At 46.8% G+C, this 27,683-nt stretch overlaps 1 protein-coding gene and 1 long non-coding RNA gene across 5 annotated transcripts in view; one reads left to right on the forward strand and one right to left on the reverse strand.

Annotated features, from left to right (window-relative positions):
* On the reverse strand, window positions 1-27,063 carry LOC115461608. The gene is made up of 4 exons (XR_003940730.1): window positions 27,054-27,063; window positions 20,754-20,770; window positions 16,967-16,968; window positions 1-71 (listed from the first exon to the last, which is right to left on the reverse strand). It is a non-coding gene; the product is annotated as an uncharacterized LOC115461608 (long non-coding RNA).
* The window catches only part of NEK1 (NIMA related kinase 1), a 335,744-nt gene that overhangs the window by 81,171 nt on the left and 226,890 nt on the right, over window positions 1-27,683 (forward strand). For 3 of the 4 annotated variants that reach the window (XM_030191560.1, XM_030191562.1, XM_030191561.1), the window contains exons 7-8: window positions 591-645; window positions 11,432-11,632. In XM_030191560.1, the coding sequence (XP_030047420.1) occupies window positions 591-645; window positions 11,432-11,632 (256 nt within the window). Of the gene's footprint in view, window positions 1-590; window positions 646-11,431; window positions 11,633-13,209; window positions 13,284-27,683 lie in introns of those variants that run through there. The other variant, XM_030191563.1, reaches the window with a different exon arrangement.

The following is a 27,683-nucleotide window of genomic DNA, read 5'->3' on the forward strand; positions in this document are numbered from 1 at the left end:
TGTTTGGCTATTCAAAATACTGAACATTCCAGGCTGCACGATACCCTTAAGGAACGAATTACTTGGAACTACTTTATCTGCTTCCGCTGGTGGATGGGCACAACCTATTTGTCTTGACTGGTCTGGTATGGTATAACTAAAGGAAAGAAAATGATCAGGTAATAACATAATTTTTCCTTTTACCATGGTGGCCCTCTTTGTAAATGTTTTGTTTGTTTCTTTCAAGAGAGGGACTTGCAGGCCTCTCTTCTTGCTTCCTTGTCATGCTTCCTACTAGCAGTTGGATGTTAACTTCTAACACTTCTAGGTGATGGGCTGCATTTTGAAGATCCCCATGCCAATTTCTTTGGGTCCAATTAAGTTCATCAGGAACTGGGAGTTGTATTTTTTCTTTTATTCTTTTTTTTCTTTTGTAAAACAGGATAGCAACTTTGACCATGGTAATTTTTCCCTTTGTTTAAGAAGGGCTTTCTGACGCTTTCAAAGTTTTTTTTTTTAATACTAGGGGGTTGTAAGACTAGAGCTGGAGGACGAATCTGAGCAGCAGTTTGTGTAATTTCCTGTATGTTTGTTTTCCTCCCCCTCAACAGTGACATTTGGGCCCTGGGCTGTGTCTTGTATGAGATGTGCACGTTGAAGCATGCCGTAAGTGCAGTTTTCAGTACCTTAATGATTTATTTATTTGTTGCATTTGTATCCCACATTTTCCCACCTATTTGCAGACTCGATGTGATGTATATGGCATATTCAAATTTTAATTTAAATATAAATTTAAAAACCGCTGTGTTTTCAATGAAGGGATCTAGATAATGAACAGTAGTCAAGTTGTATCTATCTATATTGATTAGGGTTGGTCAACAATTTAAAATGTTAATCACAATTAATCATGCAATTAAAATTTTTAATTGCACGATCAATCGCGCTTTCACAGCATGCATTTTGGGCACATGCTTTTCAATTTTTTTATGTTGACCCAAGCATCCTTTTGAACAAATGCTCAGCGTGGCTGATTATCCTGTACATCTATGTAACAGCTGAAGCGTTTACAAGCTCCTCAATCAGATAAGTAGCATTTACTAAAGTATATATAAATTTATAGTTGCTGCAATGATTGAATGAGGGGTCATCAGCCTCGTAAGTGCTTATGAGCTACATTAGCTTAGACCACCATTGAAACTGAGCACCTGTAGTTCGCATTATTTTAATATTTTGCATGATACTTAGGACATACTTTATATATATTTTGTTTTTTAATGATATAGTCTCTTCATTTGATAATATTATATATATATATATATATATATATATATATATATATATATATATATATATGATTTTTTGTTGTTGTCTTTTAATATAGTCGATTCATTTGATATCACCAACTTTGCTAACAGGAGGAGATATTAATATTCCTCATTAATAACATATTAATTTGATTATCCTGTGCAACATGCTATTTAATTAAGGGTGGGAAACGATTAAAAATTTTAAGCAAAATGAATTATGGTATTTAAAAATTTTAAGCACAGCTCTGGGCTGGATGGCTTGGTACTAGTAAATTCCCACTGCATGAAAAAATGTTTAAACCTGCTGATTATAATGAAAAGTAGTATACACATACTTGCTTCCCACAGCACATTGCTTCCCCTCCCCTCCATACAAGTACCTACCTTTCACTTCTCCTGCTGCATCCTTCCCTTGTACATACACCCAAGTCTCTTCCTTTCTGCTGCTAAACCTGCTACCTATGACACACAGACACCCATTTCTACTACTACTACTACTTAACATTTATTCTCCGAGGACAAGCAGGCTGCTTGTTCTCACTGATGGGTGACGTCCACGGCAGCCCCTCCAATCGGAAACTTCACTAGCAAAGGCCTTTGCTACTCCTCGCGCGCCCATGCGCACCGCGCCTGCGCGGCCATTTTCCCGTCCGAACCGGCTCGTGTTCGTCAGTCTTCTTTTGTCCGCGCTCGGGACGGTCGTGTCTTACCACCGTTTCGTGCCCCTCAAGTTGACCCTCGCACGTCTTCGCGATTTCGCAAAAAAAAAAAAAAAGTAGAAAGACCTTGGTCTTTGTCCCTTCCCGTGTGTCTAGTTTGTTTCCCCGGCGTAAGTTTCCTTTCGCTTTCGGGGTAGGCCTTTTTTGTGGCCTCGGTACGGGTTTTTCTCTCTCCCTTATTTTTGGTGCCCTTCGTCACCATCGCGAATTTTGATTTCGCCAGCGTGATTTTTTCCGCCCATGTCATCGAAGTCTTCCAGCGGCTTCAAGAAGTGCACCTAGTGCGCCCGGGTAATCTCGCTCACTGATAGGCACGCGTCGTGTCTTCAGTGTCTGGGGCTGGGCATCGCCCGCAGGCCTGCAGTCTTTGTGCTCTTTTACAGAAGAGGACTCAGGTAGCGAGATTGGCCCAGTGGAACGTGTTGTTCTCGGGCTCTTCGTCGACAACAGCACCGGAGGCATCGAGTGCATCGACGTCGACAGCATCAAGACCTTCGACCTCGGCATCGAGGAATCGACCCTCTGCATCGTCGGTACCGAGACATCGGAAGGCTGCGTCGGCGTCGGTGGTACCGGGTCCTCCGCTGTTGCTGATGTCGTCGGACGGTGGTGCTCCGACTGGAGTGCAGGTGAGGGCTATCCATTCCCCTGCTGGTGGCGGTGAGCCTTCGGGTGGGTCTCCTCCTACCCTGAGGGCTCCTGTGGTACAGCCCCCCCTGAGACCGACCTTCTTCGGCCTCGGCCCCGAGGAAGAGACGGCTGGATTCTACGTCCTCCTCGTCGGTACCGGGAAGCTCCGGTGACATGCTTCGTTTGAAAAAATCAAAGAAGCATCGACACCGGTCACCTTCCCGCATCGGTACCGAGAGCTCTGGGTCTCCGAGGGAGTCGGCACCCAGTAGGCATCAGCACCGGAAGGACCGCTCACCCTCTGTTCAGGAGGTGTCGATGCGCTCCACCTTGGACAGCCCGGAACAGCCTCCACGCCCGGAACAGACTCTGACCTCGACGCCTGCATCGGCTTCCATGTCTTTCTCCACAGCCACTCTGCACGAGAGTCTCCGGGCCATTCTCCCGGAGATCCTGGGAGAACTGTTGCGCCCTTCCCCTCCGGTACCGGGGGTGCTTGCGCCACCGGTACCGTCGAGTGAGGCTCCAGCTGGCCCCTTGCCTGGGGTGAGGTCAAGCGGTACCGACTGCCGCCGCCTCCCAGGAAGGCTCCCCGACGACGTCGGCGGAGGGAGCTTCGCCGGTGCTGGCGAGGGAGTCTACCTCTCGGTGCTCCCACCGTGGCTGTGTTTCCACGGAGTCAAGTCGGGCACGGCTTCAGACACAGGTTCATGAACTTGTGTCTGATACCGATGGTGAGGCCTCGTGGGAGGAGGAGGAGGACATCAGATATTTCTCTGACGAGGAGTCTGATGGCCTTCCTTCTGATCCCACTCCCTCCCCTGAAAGGCAGCTTTCTCCTCCCGAGAGTCTGTCTTTTGTGGCCTTTGTCCGGGAGATGTCTACGGCCATCCCCTTCCCGGTGATCGTGGAGAATGAGCCCAGGGCTGTAATGTTTGAGCTCTTGGACTATCCTTCTCCACCTAAGGAAGCTTCCACAGTACCCATGCATCGTGTCCTAAAAAAGACATTGCTGGCGACCTGGACCAAGCCTTTAATTAATCCCCACATTCCCAAGAAGATCGAGTCCCAGTACCGGATCCATGGGGACCCAGAGCTGATGCGCACTCAGTTGCCTCACGACTCTGGTGTGGTGGATCTGGCCCTAAAGAAGGCTAAGAGTTCTAGGGAGCATGCTTCGGCGCCCCTGGGCAAAGACTCTAGAACCTTAGACTCCTTTGGGAGGAAGGCCTACCATTCTTCTATGCTCGTGGCCAAGATTCAGTCCTACCAGCTCTACACGAGCATCCATATGCGGAACAATGTGCGGCCGTTGGCGGGCTTGGTGGACAAGCTCCCTCCTGAGCAAGCCAAGCCATTTCAGGAGGTGGTCAGGCAGCTGAAGGCATGCAGAAAATTCCTGGCCAGAGGGGTATATGATACCTTTGATGTTGCGTCCAGGGCCGCTGCTCAAGGTGTGGTGATGTGCAGACTCTCATGGCTGTGTGCCTCCGACTTGGAGAATAGAATCCAGCAGCGGATTGTGGACTCCCCTTGCCGAGCGGACAACATTTTTGGAGACAAAGTCGAACGGGTGGTAGACCAGCTCCACCAGCGGGATACCGCTTTCGACAAGTTCTCCCGCCGGCAGCCTTCAGCATCTACCTCCTCAGGTAGACGTTTTTATGGGGGAAGGAAGACTGTTCCCTACTCTTCTGGTAAGCGTAGGTACAATCCTCCTTCTCGACAGCCTGCGGCCCAGGCTAAGCCCCAGTGCGCTCGCTCTCATCAGCAGCGTGTGCCTCAGCAAGGCCCCACGGCTCCCCAGCAAAAGCAGGGGGCGAGCTTTTGACTGGCTCCAGCAGAGCATAGCCGACATCAACGTATCAGTGCCGGGCGATCTGCCGGTCGGGGTGAGGTTGAAAGTTTTTCACCAAAGGTGGCCTCTCATAACCTCCGACCGTTGGGTTCTTCAAATAGTCCGGCAAGGATACACCCTCAATTTGGCCTCAAAACCTCCAAATTGCCCACCGGGAGCTCAATCCTACAGCTTCCAGCACAAGCAGGTACTTGCAGAGGAACTCTCCGCCCTTTTCAGCACCAATGCGGTCGAGCCCGTGCCATCCAGGCAAGAAGGGCTGGGATTCTATTCCAGGTACTTCCTTGTGGAAAAGAAAACAGGGGGGATGCGTCCCATCCTAGACCTAAGGGCCCTGAACAAATATCTGGTCAAGGAAAAGTTCAGGATGCTTTCCCTGGGCACCCTTCTTCCCATGATTCAGGAAAACGACTGGCTATGCTCTCTGGACTTGAAGGACGCCTACACACACATCCCGATACTGCCAGCTCACAGACAGTATCTGCGATTTCAGCTGGGCACACATCACTTCCAGTATTGTGTGCTACCCTTTGGGCTCGCCTCTGCACCCAGAGTGTTCACGAAGTGCCTGGCTGTAGTAGCAGCGGCGCTTCGCAGGCTGGGAGTACACGTGTTCCCCTATCTCGACGATTGGCTGGTGAAGAACATATCCGAGGCAGGAGCTCTACAGTCCATGCAGATGACTATTCGCCTCCTGGAGCTACTGGGGTTTGTGATAAATTATCCAAAGTCCCATCTTCTCCCAGTACAGAGACTCGAATTCATAGGAGCTCTGCTGGATTCTCGGACGGCTCGTGTCTATCTCCCAGAGACGAGAGCCAACAACTTGTTGTCCCTCGTCTCTCGGGTGCGAGCGTCCCAGCAGATCACAGCTCGGCAGATGTTGAGATTGCTGGGCCACATGGCCTCCACAGTTCATGTGACTCCCATGGCCCGCCTTCACATGCGATCTGCTCAATGGACCCTAGCTTCCCAGTGGTTTCAGGCTGCTGGGGATCTAGAAGACGTGATCCACCTGTCCACGAGTTTTCTCGAATCCCTGTATTGGTGGACGATTTGGTCCAATTTGACTCTGGGACGTCCTTTCCAAATTCCTCAGCCACAAAAAGTGCTGACTACGGATGCGTCTCTCCTGGGGTGGGGAGCTCATGTCGATGGGCTTCATACCCAAGGAAGCTGGTCCCTCCAGGAACGCGATCTGCAGATCAGTCTCCTGGAGTTACGAGCGGTCTGGAACGCTCTGAAGGCTTTCAGAGATCGGCTGTCCCACCAAATTATCCAAATTCAGACAGACAACCAGGTTGCCATGTATTACATCAACAAGCAGGGGGGCACCGGATCTCGCCCCCTGTGTCAGGAAGCCGTCAGCATGTGGCTCTGGGCTCGTCGTCACGGCATGTTGCTCCAAGTCACATATTTGGCAGGCGTAAACAACAGTCTGGCCGACAGGTTGAGCAGGATTATGCAACCTCACGAGTGGTCGCTCAACTCCAGAGTAGTGCGCCAGATCTTCCAGGTGTGGGGCACCCCCTTGGTAGATCTCTTTGCATCTCGAGCCAACCACAAAGTCCCTCAGTTCTGTTCCAGACTTCAGGCCCACGGCAGACTGGCATCGGATGCCTTCCTCCTGGACTGGGGGGAAGGTCTGCTGTATGCTTATCCTCCCATACCTCTGGTGGGGAAGACTTTGTTGAAACTCAAGCAAGACCGATGCACCATGATTCTGATTGCTCCGTTTTGGCCGCGTCAGATCTGGTTCCCTCTTCTTCTGGAGTTGTCCTCCGAAGAACCGTGGAGATTGGAGTGTTTTCCGACCCTCATCACACAGGAAGAAGGGGCGCTTCTGCATCCCAACCTCCAGTCTCTGGGTCTCACGGCCTGGATGTTGAGAGCATAGACTTTGCCTCTTTGGGTCTGTCAGAGGGTGTCTCCTTTATCTTGCTTGCTTCCAGGAAAGATTCCACTAAGAGGAGTTACTTCTTTTTATGGAGGAGGTTTGCCATCTGGTGTGACAGCAAGGCCCTAGATCCTCGCTCTTGTCCTACACAGACCCTGCTTGAATACCTTCTGCACTTGTCTGAGTCTGGTCTCAAGACCAACTCTGTAAGGGTTCACCTTAGTGCAATCAGTGCATACCATTACCGTGTGGAAGGTAAGCTGATCTCAGGACAGCCTTTAGTTGTTCGCTTCATGAGAGGTTTGCTTTTGTCAAAGCCCCCCGTCAAACCTCCTACAGTGTCATGGGATCTCAATGTCGTTCTCACCCAGCTGATGAAACCTCCTTTTGAGCCACTGAACTCCTGCCATCTGAAGTACTTGACCTGGAAGGTCATTTTCTTGGTGGCAGTTACTTCAGCTCGTAGAGTCAGTGAGCTTCAGGCCCTGGTAGCCCAGGCGCCTTACACCAAATTTCATCATAATAGAGTAGTCCTCCGCACTCACCCTAAGTTCTTGCCGAAGGTAGTGTCGGAGTTCCATCTGAACCAGTCAATTGTCTTGCCAACATTTTTTCCCCGTCCTCATTCCTGCCCTGCTGAACGTCAGCTGCACACATTGGACTGCAAAAGAGCATTGGCCTTCTATCTGGAGCGGACACAGCCCAACAGACAGTCCGCCCAATTGTTTGTTTCTTTTGATCCCAACAGTAGGGGAGTGGCTGTGGGGAAGCGCACCATATCCAATTGGCTAGCATGTCTTTGATGTCTTGGACAACAACATACATCTGACAACTGTCCCCAATGTAAAAAGATGTCGGCAAAATCTTTAGAACTTGGCCGTACCTACAGATTCTTCATGATAAAGTTCTCCTCAGACCACATCTTTGGTTCTTACCATAAATAGTTTCACCTTTCCATATCAATCAAAGTATTATACTACCTGTCTTTTTATTCTCCACCTCATTCTTTGGATCAAGACAGAGCTTTTCATTCCATTGATTGTGCTTGAGCCATGACTATATATTTGCTTAGGACGTATTTTCCTAATCGCCCTTCACAGCTTTTCATTTCTTTGCAATCAACTCAACAACCAACTTCAGTAACTAAATCCACATTATCTAGGTGGATAGTAAGCTGCATTTCATTTTGCTACAAGCAGACAACACACTCACAGGATGCTTCCATAGCATACAAGTACATAAGTAATGCCACACTGGGAAAAGACCAAGGGTCCATCGAGCCCAGCATCCTGTCCACGACAATGGCCAATCCATGCCAAGGGCACCTGGCAAGCTTCCCAAACGTACAGACATTCTACACATGTTATTCCTGGAATTGTGGATTTTTCCCAAGTCCATTTAGTAGCGGTTTATGGACTTGTCCTTTAGGAAACCGTCTAACCCCTTTTTAAACTCTGCCACACTAACCGCCTTCACCACGTTCTCCGACAACAAATTCCAGAGTTTAATTATGCGTTGGATGAAGAAAAATTTTCTCTGATTTGTTTTAAATTTACTACACTGTAGTGTCATCGCATGCCCCCTAGTCCTAGTATTTTTGGAAAGCGTGAACAGACGCTTCACATCCACCTGTTCCACTCCACTCATTATTTTATATACCTCTATCATGTCTCCCCTCAGCCATCTCTTCTCCAAGTTGAAAAGCCCTAGCCTCCTTAGTCTTTCTTCACAGGGAAGTCGTCCCATCCCCGCTATCATTTTAGTCGCCCTTCACTGCAACTTTTCCAATTCTACTATATCTTTCTTGAGATGCGGCGACCAGAATTGAACACAATACTCAAGGTGCAGTCGCACCATGGAGCGATACAACGGCGTTATAACATCCTCACACCTGTTTTCCATACCTTTCCTAATAATACCCAACATTCTATTCGCTTTCCTAGCTGCAGCAGCAGCAACAACACACTGAGCAGAAGGTTTCAGTGTATTATCGTTGACAACACCCAGATCCCTTTTTTGGTCTGTAACTCCTAACGTGGAACCTTGCATGACGTAGCTATAATTCGGGTTCTTTTTTCCCACATGCATCACCTTGCACTTGCTCACATTAAACTTCATCTGCCATTTAGCCTCCCAGTCTCGTAAGGTCCTTCTGTAATTTTTCACAATCCTGTCGCGAGTTAACGACTTTGAATAACTTTGTGTCATCAGCAAATTTAATTACCTCACTAGTTACTCCCATCTCTATATCATTTATAAATATATTAAAAAGCAGTGGTCCTAGCACAGACCCCTGAGGAACCCCACTAACTAACTATCCTTCTCCATTGTGAATACTGCCCATTTAACCCCACTCTCTGTTTCCTATCCTTCAACCAGTTTTTAATCCACAATAGGACATTTCCTCCTATCCTATTACCCTCCAATTTCCTCTGTAGCCTTTCATGAGGTACCTTGTCAAACGCCTTTTGAAAATCCAGATACACAATATCAACCGGCTCCCCTTTGTCCACATGTTTGTTTACTCCTTCAATGAATTGAAGTAAATTGGTCTGGCAAGATTTCCCCACACTTGTTTAGTTTTAGTCGAAATGCATTTGCCCAAGAGTCCATGATGTTCAAGCTGATCTTGATTTTGTTGGTGATTTCTGTCAGTTTAGATTTGTAAGGGCTTTGCCCCGGGCCCAGCCCAGTCTCTCGGCGGCCCTGGTGAGTAGTACTGTTTCTGTGCTGTGGAGGGAACGAAAACCTGACTGTGATTCGTGTAATATTGAGAATTTGTTTATATAATCTGTAAGTTGTTTGGCTACCATGCTTTCCATCAGTTTGACTGACAACAGAATGGATGCTGCTGGACGGTAGTTAGTGATTTCATTTGTTTTTTTTCTTGGTGTCTTTTGGTATCTGAGTGAGTAGGATATTGCCATTTTCCTTAGGGACGAGACCTTGCTGAAGCATGTAGTTTAGGTGGGATGTGAGATCTGCTATGAAGCTGTCAGGAGCGGATTTCATTAGGTAGTTGGGACAGGTATCTAGTTTTCAGTGAGTGTTGGAGAACCTGCTGATCGCTTGTGCAACTGCATCGACAGTAAGGAGGGCGAATTTTAACTAGGTTTGGTTAGCCGGGTATTCTCCAGTGGTTGGGTCCAACTCATTAAGGAAGATTTTAATGTCAGTGTTGTCCTGAGGTAGCGTGTTGCGTAGGTTTGCAATTTTTTCATTGAAATACTTAGCATGTTTGTCTGCAGATGGGATGTCTGTATTCAATGTAGTGACCGAGTTGGTGTCTAAGAGTTTGTTCAGGAGTTGGTATAATTTCTTCGTGTCTTTGTAATCTGTCCCTATTTTAGTGTTATAGTATGATCTTTTGGTCTGTCTTATTGCGTATTTGTATTTTCTTTGTGATTGTTTCCATGTGTTGAGTGTGTGTTCGTCTTTTGTTTTTCTCCATGCACGTTCGAGTTTCCTGGATTGTGTTTTTAGCTTTTTCAGTTCATCATTGAACCATGGTATCGAGTTATGCTTATGTGAAGTTCTTGTTCGTAAGGGTGCTATTTCATCTAGTGTGCATTTGCATCTTTTATCCCATTCCATGAGGTAATATATGGAGTTTGTTTGTGCTGTCCATTAATGGTTGTATATCTGTTGCCAGAATGTTTTCATGTCTACTTGACCTCTTGTGCTGTAGGATGTGTGTTATTGTATTTGGTGTAATCCCTTCTTCCACCAGTGTAGGGTTAAATTTAATTTGTAGTGATCAGTCCAGGGTGTTTCTGTCCATTTAGTAGCTGTTATTATTATTCTAGACTAAAACATTGAAGTTTCAGCCCTAGACATTTTCGTTTTGTTCCATTATGGCTGTAAAACGTCCAGATGTTAGGAACGCCCTAGTCCCACCCTAATCCCACTTCCAACACACCCCCTTGTGATTTGGATGCACTGCAGACAAATTGCTTAGGTAGACATCTGCAAAATAGGTTTAGAAAATACCAATTTGGACATTTTGAGAAGAAATTCATCCAAATACTGTTAATTTCTTTTCTTTGAATCTTGCTAGGTCCGTGCAGTACTCTCCTGAGAAGACCATGACTCTGGAGCTTTCCTCTCTGATTCCAGAAATGAGTGATCAGTTAATACTTTATCCTTTAGTTTGGGAGTCTGGAAATTTTAACCTCTCCACAGACCCTAGTTTGTGTCTAGTCCTTTTAAAGGCATGAGCCCTCCACGACTTCTTGTAGAAGTGGAGGAGTAGCTTAGTGCCTAGAGCATTGTGAACCAGGGCAGCCAAACTTCAAAGCCCACTTCTTCCACTGACACTTTGTGTTATGGGTGCGTCAATTCACTCTCCATTGCCTCAAGTATAACTAGATTGTAAGGAAATAGCTTATACACCTGAATATGTAACTTGCATTGAACTCAGATTAGGAAAATGTGAGTAATAAATATCAAATCCAAATCCCAATGGTTGTGGTGTTGTGTTGATTTTTCAGCTTTGACACAAATTTCTGGGTGACACCATGCCTTATAACAGTGTTGATGTCACTGTAAAATTGTTTTCTCTCTGTTATGGCATAAACTCCATGCATTTGGACTGGTCTAGCAGGTTTCAAGAAAGGAAAGGAAAATAAGATACTAATAAATTTCTCCATAGAAATACTAAAAACAAAGGGCTTTAAGATGTGGCAGCCTTTGGTATTTCCCATGTTTCTGTTCAGCAATGTGAATTCCATGTGGACTCTGGTGTTTTTTAATAGCCATACATTTCCTTTTTATGGCTTGTGTTGCAATCTGTAGCATTTAAAAAATCCATAGATTATATTCAGGGCTACGTTTTTTTAGATTGCATTACCAAGGGATCTGATTCTGGTCCTCAGTTTATGTGACTGATTCTACCCCCTCAGCTGTTTCTGACAGGGATACCTGTGCCTCGTGACAGTATGGCCCATTCAACAAAATCAGCCCCTGTAACAAGAGTGCAGCACTGTTCATCAGAGGAATCCACACATGTAACTTATTTTTGTTTCTTTTCCTGTGATTCTAGTTTGAAGCTGGGAACATGAAGAATTTGGTTCTGAAGATCATCCGTGGAAATTTCCCTCCTGTTTCTATGCACTATTCCTATGACCTTCGCAGTCTCATATCCCAGCTATTTAAACGGAATCCCAAAGATAGGCCATCCGTCAAATCCATATTGGAGAAAATGTTTATAACCAAACGCATTGAGAAATTTGTTCCACCTCAGGTATGTAGGTAGAGAGGCACTGTGAATGGAGGCACTTCCTGGGCAGTGTTTGATAATGGTCTTCCACATCGCTTTGTGCTGTAGTGTTAATGTCATATACTCATGGAACTTGTGTGAAAGCACCAGGACCTTGTATACCAGGTTGAGTTCTCCTTCTCTTCTGTTGAATCACTTCTGATGCTTCATACCCTGTATCAGAACTGAACTATGTTATATTCTAGAAGAGAATAGTTTTGGGGGAGGGGTTGAGACTGTAACTTTTCAGTGACTGGAAAGCAGCAATAAATTGGTTGGTCATTCTTCAAAATCATTTATGTTGTTTACTATGCAGTTAAAAACATGAATTGGTTGATTTATTTATTTGCTACACCTTCTGTCTTTACTCCCACCCCATGTATATGCTTATTTGATTCTATGTGTGTGTTTGTGTGTGCATTCAGATATCTTACTTGGGGGCTGATGCACAAAGGTTGCTGTTAAATACGGCAGTGGTAGAAGTTACCAAGTTACAAACAGCGACCAATGCACAAAGAGGAAGGCATGCAAAATGAGATACGAAGTTCCTTTGTTCATCAGTGGCTGTTTTACAACTTGGATGCCTAGCACATGCACAGAATAATGTAGTTAACTCTAAAATCCACTGCATAAATTGCTGTTAACATGAAACTCTATTTTCTCAGCTTCCTTTGCTCAAAGTTACTTAGTACAGCGCTTGATCAAATGGGGATCCTTACCAAGAAAATATTCTTAAAAAGAACAGTCAGGAAATTCCCTAGGACTGCAGGAAGGGTGGAAAACTGGGTTTTATACAGTTCCTGGGGAACTGAGGAATTGAGTTCGATTCCCGGCACAGGCAGCTCCTTGTGACTCTGGGCAAGTCACTTAACCCTCCATTGCCTGCCGCATTGAGCCTGCCATGAGTGGGAAAGCGCGGGGTACAAATGTAACAAAAAAAAAAAAAAACTTCCCCTTCTTGCTAATTTCTACATTTAAAAACCATAACTTCTGAAATAGCTCTCTTTAAAGAATACTGCATTTCTATCACTTTGGAAAGAAAGAAAAGACTTCTAGATTTGTATTTCTAGAATTTAGTTAGCAGCTGTCAGAACTTAAGGAAGGTACAACCGTTCTGTCACTGCCTATAAGCAAAATAAAATTTGGGAACCCCTGTAATCTGTGTTTTCAATAGTTCACTTTTGCGTGATCAGTGCTGTCAGCTGGGTTGCAGGGTGCTTTTTCCTAAAACAAGATTTGTGTATTAAACTGTAGTAGGCCCTGTCTGATGCATAGATGAAGGAGGGAGGGTGAGAGGTGGCTGTAGATTTAAAACAGAGCAGGCGAGGGGGGGGGGGGGGGGTGAAGGAGAGAGAGAAGAGGAAGGGGAGAATTCCTGAGTGCTGACTGTCAGCTCTTGCCTATCTCTCCTCCCATTCTCTTTCTGTATTGGCAGCAGGAAGAGGAGAGAGTTGATCACATGCTGCAAAAAAAAAAAAGTGGCATTTTAGGAAAAGAAAGCAAAAGCGATCCACCACCAGCCAATGTATTTCCCCCTCCAGCCCAGCCCTACGACAAGCACCTTTATTTCTCTCTTCTCAGGAGAGTGTTTGCTGATATGTGGGGGGAAAAAAGGAAGGAAAGATCTTTCCCTGAGGTAAGCAGACCCACTAGAAGGAGGGGAGCGCTCCCTACACCAGGCCAAGAGGTGTTTGGGAGGCAGAGGCTGAACTGCACAGGGCTCCTCTGATAGCTCCTGAACTGCCATAAAATCTAGTACGTTAAAGGTAGATGCTCCTTTCTGTGCATCACGTGGAATGCTCATTATAATACTAATGCACTCATTGTAATACATTTGCATAGGATTCTTGGTAGCTGCTATGGCAAATGGTTAAAGCCACATAAAAGCCCTTTGTGCATTAGATGCTAAATAACGATTGCATTAAACTGGCTACAACCAGTCTAAAGCAAACGTTGCCAGTATGGTAAGCTTTGTGCATTGGCCCCTTAGATGCAGGCCTGCCGAGAGTGGGGGATGGGGGGGGGGCAAAATTCGCTAGGCCCGACCTGAGTCTTTCTCTCTCTTGCTCCTTTCTGGACCCAGGTGATTGCGTTAATGTGATAACCCAGTCCCGGCACACAGGAACAGGAGAGAGACAGACCCCAGCACTGGGCTCCCCTTGGAGGTCAGGGAGGAGCAGACGCACTGATGTAGGAAGGTAGGAGGTGGGCAAGGAGGTTAGTCCTTGGGGGTGGGAGACTGTGGCAGGCTGAGCGACTGAGGGACGGTGCAGCAGCTGTGTCCCAAGGGGGGAGGGCGGCGGCTGCAGTGGCCCTGCCCCAGGCCTGCCTGTGTGTCTCAGCGGCCCTGCTTAGATGGATAGCGCGGCTAAAAATAGGCTTAATGATATTTGAATATTGGTGTTAAGTCAGCATTATTGTACTTTTTAAAGTATTTGTCAGGAGGTCACGTGACGCCATGGTGCGGGGCTGACGCTGGAAAGATAGGCTCCGCGCACATTCACCCGAAAATCAGATAATTTGACTTACCCAGGGTGCGAAACGCTACAGCATTGCTCCTATAAGGTGAGAGAGCGGCTAGTGAGTAAAGATCAGGCAGAGAACCACAGAATGGCAGCAAAATCGGTGAGGAGAGAGCAAGATAAATCGAAACTGCCAGATAACAAGATGGCCGACCAGCGAGATCCCGGAGAGCTAGCGGTGGGATCCGCATGGCTGACGGAGATTACGGCCGAGGTAACAGCAGCGGTTGAGGCGGCGCTAGATAAGAAACTACAGCAATTGTTTGACCGGACGGAGGAGGCTCATGAGCGTATTGATAGTATGAATCTGGAGCTAGATGAAGGTTTACAGCGGATTTCGGAGATGGAGGAGACGGTGGGGGCGCAGAAGGAGATTAATAAGAAATTAGAGCGGCGGGTACAGGATCTGGAGTCAAAGATCGATGATTTGGAGAACAGGGGCAGGCGAAATAACCTGCGTCTGGTTGGACTTCCAGAAACGCTCTTGGATAAAGACCTACCTTCCTTCTTGGAGGAATGGCTGCCGAAGTCTTTACACATCGAGGACAAATTACAGAGTTTTTGTATTGAACGGGCTCATAGAGTTGGGCCTCCGCGACAGCCAGCGACCAGGCCGCGAGTAGTAATATTAAAATCTCTGAACTTTCGGCATAAACAATATATTCTGGACGCGATAAGAGGAGGTTGTACCCTCACCTACCAAGATAAGAAGATCCTTTGTTTTCAGGATTATTCTCAGCAGGTGCAGATGAGGAGGAAGTCCTTTGCGCCTATATGTACGGACCTTTTCAATAAAAAAATAAAATTTGCGCTTCTATATCCGGCTAAGCTGCGCCTCACGATTAATGGAGTCACAAAATTTTTTGACACAGTTGAAGCAGCTAAAGCATATATTCAACAACATGGGGGTGAATAGATCATCCAGAAGGAAGGATACAAATATAGAAGCATTTTGTGGATAATTTGTGGTGGGTTTTCGAGTCTTGAGTACTGATTGTTTGAAAGGTGACTTAAATATGATATGAACAGAGCTTGAAGATAGGGGAGCTTATGAACGAGACAATACAGAATATGACAACAGGGGAAACAGCAGCGGACTGTGGAATATAATATTGAATTATTAATACGGTATTGTGGGCATGGAGGGGCGAAATGCAGAATAAGACAGAATGACCACATAGAATTAAGACCCTGCATAGAGTTGCTGAACTATTTCCTGGTTGTTGCAAAAGAAGATGATCAAAGACTGGTATGGGATCCTTTGTTTTCAGGAGTATTCTCAGCAGGGGCAAATGAGGAGGAAGTCCTTTGCGCCTATATGTACGGACCTTTTCAATAAAAAATAGAATTTGTGCTTCTATATCCGGCTAAGCTGCGCCTTATGATCAATGGAGTCACAACAGTTTTTGACACAGTTGAAGCAGCTAAAGCATATATTCAACAACATGGGGGTGAATAGAACCTCCAGAAGGAAGGATACAACTATAGAAGCATTTTGTGGATAATTTCGGAACAGAGGATTACTTGAGACTTTCTTAATATAGAAAGCTACTCCAGTGGAACTGCTATAAGTTTTCAAGTCTTGAATACTGATTGTTTGAAATGTGACTTAATTGTGATATGAATAGAGATTAAAGATAGGGGAGCTTATGGACGAGATAATACATACTACGACAGCAGGGGAAACAGCAGTGGACTGTGGAATATAATATTGAATTACTATGGTCTTATGGGCATGGAGGTGAACTGCAGAGTAAGACAGAATGACCGCATAGAATTAAGACCCTGCATAGAGCTGCTGAACTATTACCTGGATGTTGCAAAAGAAGATGATTAAAGACTGGTATATGAGAAGTGACCTGTAAAATTGTGAATGGGTAGGCTGTGGGGACTGGGAAGAGTTGGAAGGGTAAATGACAATGATAACTGTAGGGTGAGTGCAGGTGTTATCAAGTGACTAGTTCTTGGAACAGGAGGGAGGGAGGGAGGATTAGAAGGATGGGCGACAGGGGGGTGGGAGGGGGGGGATGGGAGGTAGGGGGAAATATAGGGCTTGGTTACCAGAATTTCAATTAGGTATATGGAGTCAGAAGAGATATGTGAGTGAGTTGAATGATGAGTGGCTGCTGAAAAGAATAGTAGGAGTGGTGCTGCTGGGACACCATGACTGCACATTTATAGATGTGGAACAAATGTTGATGCAAGAGCGAGATATAGGGGATTGATGGGACTAAAGGTATACTCCTGGAATGTGGGAGGTATTTCATCTCCCATTAAGAGAAAGAAAATATTACATAGTCTTAAAAAGAAAAGAGCAGACATAGCACTCCTCCAGGAGACACATTTATCGTCTCAGGAGCATGATAAACTCAAAACCTGGTGGGTGGGGACAGTGTTGGAGGCCCTTGCGGTGGGGAAGAAGGCCGGAGTAGTGATCTTGTTCCATAAATCCCTCCAGGTAGAGATGGGGCAGATGTGTATTGATCCTGAAGGGAGGTACATTCTGGCGCAGGTCAAGGTGAATGGAAATACCTACCTTATTAGTAATATATATGCCCCTAATGTGTACAGTAAGAAATTTTTCCATACTCTCATAAGCAAGATGCAGCAATTTAATATCCCGCAGAAGATAATTGGGGGGGACTTCAATGTGGTAGCGGATTCCACCTTGGATAAATCACATAATGTAGCAGGTGCGCTAGGGGAAATGGATAAAGGTATCAATTTGTTGTGTGGAGCCTTGGGAGTGGTTGATGTGTGGAGGGTTCTTAACCCAAATACCAAAGATTATACGCACTACTCTAGAGCCCACCACACGCAATCACGAATAGATTACCTATTGATAGATGAAAACAGCTTTGCAGGAATCTCAGAGGCTGCAATTGATCCTACGATTATATCGGATCATGCGGCAATATATATTGAATTTAAAGATCAGAATACACAAAGTAGACAGTTTAGATGGATATTTCCCCTGGATCTTTATTATGATGAAGATGATGGCAGGTCTGGTTAGGAAGGTGAAGGGGCAGAGGAGAGTGTTGGTGGTCAAGACACAGAGGGGAGGACTGGTACATGATGATACAGAGATAAGAGATGTCTTTAGGGATTATTATGCTAGGCTATATGCTAAGGATGATGATGATGATTTAGATCCTGATATATACCTAGAGAATGTCAACAAGCCAAAAATTTCAGAGCAACAGAAGAGGGAGCTAAATAAACCGATTGAGCCTGAGGAGGTCCTTAGAGAAATAAAAGACAGTGCATTACATAAGGCTGCGGGGCCAGATGGATATAGGGCTGAATTGTATAAAATACTAATGCAGGACATAGGAGACCCCTTGACTAAGGCCTTCAATAGATCAGTTGAATTAGGGGAACTCCCGCAGTCTTTGCGACTAGCGGACATAATGGTCTTCCCGAAACCTGAGAGAGATCCGACCTTACCAGACTCTTATAGACCAATTTCTCTGATTAGCTATGAGGCTAAGTTGTTGGCAAAACTTTTGGCCTCGAGATTGGCAAAAGTGTTACCTAGCATAGTTGCGACCCCTCAGGTAGGCTTTGTGCAAGGGAGACAGAGTGGGAAAAATATTAGGCTGATTTTGGCATCAATGGAGAGTGTGCGAAGGAGGGGTGGGGAATCCCTCTTGATCAGCTTTGATGCCGAGAAGGCGTTTGATCGGGTCGAGTGGGAGTTCCTGTTTGCTTCATTGAAGGCGTATGGTTTTGAAGGCTATTTCACACAAGCAATCTCTATATTATATAAGAACCCTATGGCGAGAGTGCTGGTCAACGGAGCGTACTCTCGAAGCTTTGTAATTAATAGAGGAACCAGACAGGGATGCCCTTTGTCCCCATTACTGTTTGCTATTACGTTAGACCCCTTGGTCAGGGAAATTATGGGTAACTCTGAGATTGAAGGTATAAAATTGGGAACCAGAGAATTTAAGATTTCGGCGTTTGCCGATGACATTTTGGTTCATTTAGATAGACCGGAGAGCTCGCTGCCGGTGTTGATGGAGGTTTTTGAAGAATATGGGGCCTTTTCGGGATTTAAATTGAATTTTCAAAAGTCAGAGGGGTTGCCCACAACTAATACGGTAAGGGAGAAATGGAAGGGAAAGTTTCCACTGAGATGGGCGAATGAGGAATTTAAATACCTAGGCATAACACTCACAGGAGACCTGAGTAGAATATATAGACAGAATGTTGATCAATTACTGCAGTATACGCGACATAAATTAGCAGTATGGGAGGGGCTACCTATAACATTAAGTGGGCGAGTTGGTTTGTATGCGATGATGCTCTTTCCAAAATGGCTGTATGTATTGCGACAGTTACCTATAGTATTACAGACTAAAGATATAAAGAAGATTCGAGGAATGCTGACTAGGTTCTGTTGGAGTGGGAAAAAGGCTAAAGTTAAATTGGATTATCTTTATGGGAAAAGAGCAGAGGGAGGTTTGGGGTTGCCTGATATTAAACAATATAATTGGGCCTGTTTGGCTCGGCACCTAGCAGATTGGATTTTGGAAACAGAAGAGCATACGGCATGGAACATTGAATGTAAATTGTTTAGCCCATATCATCCCTATTATTTGTTGCATGTTGGGGGTAAAATGTTACCCAAAGAATGGCGGCATCATATTTTATTACACCCAATGCGCAGTATATGGCAGTACATATTGAGGAGACTAAATAAGAACCCACGATGCACGGATCTTCTCCCACTAGTAGGGAATGGAGCATTTGAACCAGGGAACACTCACCCGAAATTTATCAAGTGGGCACAGGAAGGAGTAGTGTTGGTGGCAGATGTGATGCAAGACACGGGGAAGGTTATAACTAGGGAGGCTTTAGAGGATATGGTGGGAGCGGAGAATGTGACATGGTATGATTATTATCAGCTCCATAGTTATATTGAGAATATACATAGAGAAAAATGTGATAAAGGGATGTATGAGATATTGGTGAATTTGTTTCTGCCTCAGGGAAGAGAACAGACTACGGTGTCCACACTGCATAAACAGTTAAGCCTGATTGCCGTGCACCGTAGCTATGAGGCAGTGGCTAGACGATGGTCCGAAGATCTGAGGGTAGAGATCAGAAGTGGAGATATAGCCCAGTCTTTAAAGGAGATTGTACATAAAGTGGCTAGTGCCAGATATAGGGAGATACAATTTAGAATCATTTTGAGAGCATACTTCTCTCCCATACAGGCGTATTATGCAGGTAGATTGCAAGAACCGCATTGCAGTAAATGTAATTATCAGAGAGCAACACTGTATCACATGATTTGGGGGTGCCCTGTTATTCAAAAGTTTTGGGGTCCAGTGTTGGAATATTGCGAAGCTCTGCTACATAAGAAGCTTCGGCTTGAGACTAAAACTGTTGTGCTAGGATTGAGGGGAAGTGGGTCAATTATGCGCTACAAAGAAAGCCTATTTGTATATAAGGCACTTATTGTTGGGAAACAATGTATTTTACAATATTGGACACAAGAAATAGGCCCATCTTTCTGGCAATGGAGGAGCTCGCTTCACTCCCTGGTGCGGATGGAAGCGCGTGCTATGAACAGTAGCCTTAGAAGTAAACTACGTTTCTGGGAAATTTGGGAACCGTATGTGCAGGCTTTATCAGGCAGAGCTCGTAGTCTATTGGTGAACACACTCACGGGAGGGGGAGGAAAGGAAAGTTAAAAAAAAAAAAAAAAAAAAAAAGGATTCATATGTTTACTGAATTATGTTGATATGAGAATTCTGGTAAGGGTATAGGGCAGGGCCGTGCCGATGCGGTAAGCGGGGTAAGCGCCGCAGGGGGGCGCCCACCTCTGGAGGGCGCCGCCGCGGTGCTTACTCTCGCCCCGCGAGGCCTTTAAATCTTTTTACCTGGTCGCAGCAGCGTCAGTGAAAGCGCTGCCGACGTCTCCCTTCCCTTGCACTCATTGGTTCTCTCAGTGTCCCGCGTTCTTCTGACGTCAGAAGAAGGCGGACACTGAGGGAACCAATGAGTGCAAGGGAAGGGAGACGTCGGCAGCGCTCCGCTTTCACTGATGCTGCATAGGCGCCCCGTATAAGAGGCTTGGGGAGGCTAAGCCTCCCCAGCCCAGCTGTGACCTTTCCCGCCCATGCTGCATTGCCTCCCCCCCCCCCAAACGTAGCCACTTTCCCTCCAGGCCCGAGGCCCGCTCATCCAGACCTGCGAAGTCCGGAGTCTCCCGCACTCCCGAGTCTGGGCCGGCAAAGTGGGAAGAAAGTCTCCTCTTCAGCGCGAGTCGCGCGATAAAACAAAAAAAAGAAGCAAGAGCGGGGCCGTGGCAGCCTTCAAGCATGGGCTGTCTGCGCTGCAGCCGCTCCTCTCTCTGCCCCTGGAGGAGCAGGAAGGAAGTTGACATCGACTTCCTGCTCTGCTCCGGGGACAGAGAGGAGCGGCTGCAGTGCCGATAGCCCATGCTGAAAGCTGCTACGGTACAGCCCCGCGCTTGTTCCAGCAGCCAACTGTTGCTCCTGGGGGCTCCAAAGCGGTTGAAGCTGCGTGTGGTGTAGGTCCTCCCAGCTGATTCGTGTAACGCGTGCTACCTTTTTTTTTTTTTTGTCTGGACTCGGGGCGCTGCTGCTGCTGAAGAGGAGAAGCAGCAGCAGTGGCCAACAAATTAATACCGGGTGGAAGGGGGAGCGAGAGGCACTAGGCAGGTATAATGGAGAGAGTGGGAAGATGGGGAGAGAAGGAGGGGACATGGAGAAGGGCTGGAGTCCTGGAGAAAGGGAGAAGCTGCTTAAAATGAGGAGAAAATGGGAGGGGGGGGTGAAAGAGGGAAGACACTGGAAGGGAGAGAGAAACTAACAGGAGGAGAAACATTGAAGGATGGGGAGAGAGAGGGGGGGCATGATGAATGGAAAAGGGTAGAGAGAGAGACACTGGATGGAAAAGGGGATAGAGAGAGAGAGAGAGACACTGGATGGAAGGATTGGGAGAGAGGGGGTAGATGTTGGATGGCAGGATCGGGAGAGGGGGTAGACGAATGGAAGGACATGGAGAGAAAGAGGGAAGAGGAAGACAGAAGGATGGGGAGATAAAGAGGGAAAACGGATGGAAGGATGAGGAGAGGGGGGATAGACGGGACGGGAGAGAAGAGAAATCATTGGACTGGACATGTAGGGGAGGGCAGGGGAGAGAGGAGAATTGCTAGATATGGAAGGATGGAGGGGTCAGGGGAGAGAGGAGATTTGCTAGATGGATGGATGGAAGAACCGGGGAGAAAGGAGATTTGCTAGATATGGATGGAGGACAGGGGAGGGAGGAGAGTTGCTGGACACGGATGGATGGATGAATGGAGGGGAGGGGAGTGAGGAGAAATGCTGAATATGGATGGAGGGGAAACTGCTGAATTTAAGGACTGGATTGAAACGCTTTGAGGGCAGATGCTGCAACTGGAGGAAGGATAGGGACAGGGTGCCACAGATGGTAGACAGAACGCATAAGGACACAGGAGGATGGTGAGTGAAAGAATATCAAATGGAAAGAAGACACCATAAAACAGACGACACTGGGACCAAAGCGAATAGAAAAACTAAATGCTCAGAAAACAAAGGTAGAAAAAAGTATTTTATTCAGAATGTATTAATTGGAATATGTCAGCTTTTGGAAATGTGCATCTGTGATATTTTGCACGTAAGTTTCAATTTCTCTAGTATTGCTGCATGCCAAGTCTGACTTCTTGAGGTAATTTTCCAGTTCATAATTTTGCCTTCATATCTTTTGATTTCTAGTTCCTTTTGTCATATCTGTTGTCATGTGTTTTTCATGTGTTATCAAGGTGCAGTATTCTGCTAGCGTGTACTATTTGCAGCCCTTTTGGTTTTGTTTTTTTCACTAGGTAGTGTATTGGTGTTTTAGAGCCTGGTGTAATTACAGTGCTGCTTTTCCACGCATAAGATTGTAGCTCGTCCTGTCCTTGGAATTAGTGCTGTTATGATTTGGTAAGTTTCTGAGTGTGTTTTTGCACAAGTTTGTGTATAGTGTTTTGCAGTGGAAAGATTGTGTGTTGGCCGTACTAAGGTGACATCAACACTTTAAATTCATTTTAGTTTGTCATAACATCAGACATAGTTTTATAATATTTTGGAGGATCTGATGTTGAATTGTTAAAGGTATTAATTGTGACTATTTTACTTTTATTTATTTTTCCTGTGTGTTGTCGGACAATTATGGATGTAAGCCCCGCCCCCTGGTACCACCCATAACCCCGCCCCCTTTAGCCTCCCCAAACAGTTGGGCCACCGACCGCCTATGCTGACGCTGCTGCGACCTCTTCGTTGCCGTTGCGTCGTCCCACCCCCCACTTCACGCGATTTGCGAACCGCGCTGCCGCTTAGCACTGTTTAAAAAAAAATTTACACGTCAGCAGGAACAGGCTGCTTCAGCCAATCCCAGGAGCCTTCCTTCAGCCCTCAGGGGCGGAACACGCTGAAGGAAGGCCCCTGGGATGGGCTGAAGCAGCCTGTTCCTGCTGACGTGTAATTTTTTTTTTTTTAAGCAGTGCTAAGAAGCGGTTCGCGAATCGCGTGAAGGGAGAAGACAATTTGCTGGAAATGGAAGGGAGGGGAGAGAGAGGAGGATTGCTGGCTATGGATGGAGGAGGGAAGGGCAGAGAGGGACAAGGATGGACATGGGGGCCCAGGGAGAGGACAATTTGCTGGAAATGGAGGGGAGGGGAGAGAGAGGAGGATTGCTGGCTATGGATGGAGGAGGGAAGGGCAGAGAGGGACAAGGATGGACATGGGGGCCCAGGAAGAGGACAATTTGCTGGAAATGGAGGGGAGAGAGGAGGATTGCTGGCTATGGATGGAGGAGGGAAGGGCAGAGAGGGACAAGAATGGACATGGATGGGAGGGCAGGACCCAGGGAGAGAGGAGAAATGGATATAGAGCAAGAAATGAAGAAGAAAGGAGAAAAGTAAAGAAATAAATGGAAAGGAAGCCCTGGAAATGGAGTTAAGAGGACAGATAGCAGCAGACTCAGATACTGGCCAGCATGATCGGAAAAAGAAAGTCACCAGACAACAAAGGTAGAAAAAATCATTTTATTTTCATTTTAGCATTTGGAATATGTCTACTTTGAGAATTTACATCTGGTATCTTATTTTGCAATGTATAGCAATTTGTTTCTAAGAATATTGCTGACAATTCCTGTCAGTGTAGCAAGTGGTGAGCGATCATTTTCACCGGGGGGGGGGGGGGGGGGGCTGATCATTTTCACCAGGGGGGGGCGCCAACTGATAGTCTGCAGGGGGGCGCCAGAGACCCTAGGCACGGCCCTGGTATAGGGGGGAAAGGGGGTGGGGGGAAGGGAAGGGCATTTACAGAAACGTTTGATGACACTTAAGTTAAAGGTTATGTTAAAGAAGACAGAGATTTGTATTAAGTATATGTTTATTGATCAATATATGTTGTTGACTGTGACATCAATAAAACAGTTTAAACATAAAGTATTTGTCAGTAGCTGAGTCCATTAAATGCTTTATCTAACAAATTTGTACACACTCTTTTGTGTGAAGGCTGGTTTCTTTGTCCGTTTAATCATTTCATGAATTTTAGAAAATTAAATATTTCAAATGTGCTTAGATTCTGTTATTCAGCCCTTGCGAAATAAAAGATGTCTCATTATGTAGCCTGGGTCTCACCCATGTGCTAGCTGTGGCCCCAGGCCACAAAACAGATCTCAGTTCAGTCTCACATTCAGGGCCAATCTCCACTCAGTTCCAGCACATCTGCAGTCAAGCTTGGGAGTGGGTCAGTGGTCCAGAATAGCAATCCAGGGGTTTGGGAGACACTCCACTCAGCTCTTCAGTCCAGGAACCACATGGCACTCTGAAGGGTTTAATAACAAAATTAGCTTTTATTGCAACCTTGCAACAGGCAGACTTTAGCTTTAATCTTTTTACAGTTACTTAATAAACTCCAGTACAATTCAGTCCCAGACTTCTGTTATTCCCAGAGAGAACACCTTTCCACTATTCTTCTCAGGTATATTTACAGGAGCACTTTCTTTCAGGGACCCCTGTCTATGCCTATCCTGTAGAGAAATTTTACTTCCAATGGTTGCTTCTCCGAGGACAAGCAGGCTGGCTTATACTCACAACTGGTTCGACGTCCGTGTCGGCCCGGAAACTGGCATTTGCAATAGCAAAAAAGAAAAAACTTTGCCAGAGCCTTCGTGTGCATGGACTGATTTCCCGCCCGTCGCATGACCGCGCTTTCAGTTTTTTTTTCTTCCGCGTGAGGAGCAGCAGCAGCAGCTTTTGTCTGAGGCTTCTCTTCGTGCCCGGGAAAAAGCCTTCGCTTCGACCGTACAGTTTATTGTGAGATTGTTTTTGCTTTGTTTAAAAAAAAGAAACATTTTTTTTTTCTTTTATTTTCTTAGGTTCCTTTTTGTCTCTTTTCATAGGCACAATCGAGCCGTTTGATTTTGCTGGTGTGGTCTTCCCTTCCATGTCATCAAAGACACCCAGCGGCTTCAAACGTTGTACTCGGTGCAACCGGACCATCTCAGGTACATACCCATGCTTGGTGTATTCAGTGCTTTGGGCCTGACCATAGCCCAGCTCGTTGTGCCCTGTGCTTTCGTATGAAGAAAAGGACTTAACTTGCTTGAGAAGCTCAACGTGAGAAACTTTTTGGGGCTCAGTCCGGTCCTTCAACGTCTGCATTGGTACTGAGGTTGGCGTTGTCGACGTCTGTATCGAGGGACACATCGACGTAAGGAACAGAGGTACACATGGCTTCTGAGACGCCAAGACATGCTGGGAGCAGTGAGGCATCGAGTGGGTCTCCACCTACCTCGAGGCCTCCTGTGCAGGCCCCCCGGAATCATCCATCGTCGGACCTGACCCCGAGGCGATGTGAGGATTCGACGTTGTCCTCAGCACCGAGGAGTTTCGGTGATGGGCATCGAACGAAGGCAAAATAAGCACTGTCACTGTTCTCCCTCAACACACTGTGCTGGGAGCTCTGGGATGTTGAAGGATTTGGCACCCGAGAAGCGTCGGCGCTGGGAGGACCGCTCCCCCTCCATGCAGGTGGTGCCAGTGCGTCCGGTTCCTGCTCCTGAGCCTCAACCGATTCTGCAGCCGACTGCTTCACCGGCCCCCCAACCTTCTCCAATGGCGGCTCTCGATGAACGCATCTGGGCCTTCCAGAGCTTCTGGAAGGACTGCTGCACCAGTCTGCTTTGGCGTCGGGGGTGCTTGCGCCTGCCATGCCACCTTCTGCTGATATGTCTCCCTTCACCTGTGGTGAGGTCCCCGTCCTCGGTGCTGCATGCAGCTCCGGTGTCGGCTGCCACCCAGGTCGACTCCTCATCGACGTCAGTGGAAGAAGCTTCACCGCAGTCCAAGCAGGCATCAGCCCCTCTACATCGCCATCAAGGACATCGGTCCTTGGTGTTGAGGCAGGCTCAGTCTCGGAGATCCCTGATGGAAGTGCTTTCTGATACGGAGGAGGAGCGCTCGTGGGAGTCGGAGGGAGATCCAAGGTATTTTTCCTCCAATGAGTCTTTTGGGATTTCCTCTGAACCTTCCCCTCCGCCTGAAAGGAGACTGTCACCTCCTGAGAGCCTCTTTTCATCATTTGTATGGGAAATGGCTGAGGCCATTCCATTCCCTGCAGAAGTGGAGGATGAGCCCATGGCTGAGCTGCTGGAGGTCCTGGACTACATCTCTCCACCTAAGGAGGCAGTAACAGCTCATTTGCATATGGTACTTCACGAAGTCTTTATGTGAAACTGGTCGTTCCCTGTCTGGTCTCATGATCCCCAAAAAGACTGATTCCCAGTATCGGATCCACAGTGAACCTTGGTGGTTGATGTCTCAATTACCCCACAATTCATGGTGGTGGACTTCGCCCTCAAGATAGCCAAGAGTACTAGAGACTATGCTTCAGTGCCCCCAGGCAGAGAAGCTAGGACCTTGAATTCTTTTGGGAGGAAGACGTATCAGGCCGCTATGCTGGCTGCCAGTATCCAGTCTTACCAGGTCTTTATGAGCGTTCACTTGCGGAACTCGGTGAGGTAGCTGTCTACCTTGGTTGATGCTCTTCCTCTGGAGCAGGCCGAGCCTTTTCGCCAGGTGGTCAGGCAGCAGAAGGCGTGTTGTAAATTTCTGGCCAGGGGTGCTTAATGACATTTTTGATGTAGCATCCAGAATTTCTGCCCAAGGTATAGCGATGCGCAGGCTCTCATGGCTGTGTGTCTCTGACCTAGACCATTCAAATGGCAGATGTACATTGCAGGGGTTTAACCTTTTCGGAGAGAAGGTGGAAGACCTGGTCAACCAGATCAAGAAGCACACAGATGGTATGGTTTCTGTCTCCCGCCGGGCGCCGTCTGCTACTGCCTACTCATCTAGGAGGTTTTTTGGGGGGCCGCGGAGTGCTCCCTATTCCTATGCTAGGCATAGGTACACTCCGGCATCCCAACAGCCTACTAAGGCTCAGCCCCAGCGTGCTCGTTCTCGTCAACAGTGTGCGCCTATGGCCCCTGCTGCTCCCCAGCAAAAGCAAGGGACGGATTTTGACTGGCTCCAGCAAAGCATAGCCACAATAAAAGTGTCTGTACTGGACAACTTGCCGGTTGGAGGGAGGTTAATGTTTTTTCACCAAAGGTGGCCTCTCGTAACCTCCAACCGGTGGGTTCTTCAAATAGTCCGGTTAGGATACATACTCAATCTGGAATCTAGGCCTCCAAATTGCCCACCGGGAGCTCATTCTTACAGCTCCCAGCACAGGCAGGTACTTGTAGAGGAACTCTCCGCCCTTCTAAAGGCCCATGCGGTCGAATCCATTCCACCAAGGGAAGAAGGACTGGGATTCTATTCCAGGTACTTCCTTGTGCAAAAGAAACAGGGGGGGATGCGTCCCATCCTAGACCTTGTAACCAGGTACCTCTCTTGTGCAGCCAAGGATAGAACAATCTCCTCCAGCCACAGGCTCCCGGTACAATGAAGAAATAGATGTCCACCAGTAACTTCAATCTTAAGGACTTTTATTCCATGCAGGTTTCTAGTACACAGTTCCAACAGCAGCAAAGCACATACCAGGATTCAATACAGGCTTACAGGCTCCAGTCTGGGCTCTTTATCCAGTGCACAATAAACAGTAATTCAATTCCCAAGACAAACAGTTCTTTCAGTTCATCATTACAGTTCAGTTACCAAGTAGCAGTTTCTACCTTCTATCCTCTTTACCTTCAGGAGAGTTCAATATTTTAGGGACTCCTTCTACCCAAGGGTTTTCCCCTTCCTCAGCTTCACAGTGAATTCAATACTTTTGGGACTTCGTCTCACCCAAGGAATTTCAGCCTGCTTCAGTACTTTAGGGACCTCCCTGCCCAAGGATTTTCAGCCTGCAAACTTTTTCTCTCCTGAACTGAACTCCACTGCTGGGACTCCTTCCCCCCTGCCTAATCAATCCCCGGCTTCAGCTACCACCACCAATCATTCTCCTTCCATTAGC

This window comes from Microcaecilia unicolor, chromosome 2, assembly GCF_901765095.1.
Source record: "Microcaecilia unicolor chromosome 2, aMicUni1.1, whole genome shotgun sequence".
NCBI classification, from domain to species: Eukaryota; Metazoa; Chordata; class Amphibia; order Gymnophiona; family Siphonopidae; genus Microcaecilia; species Microcaecilia unicolor.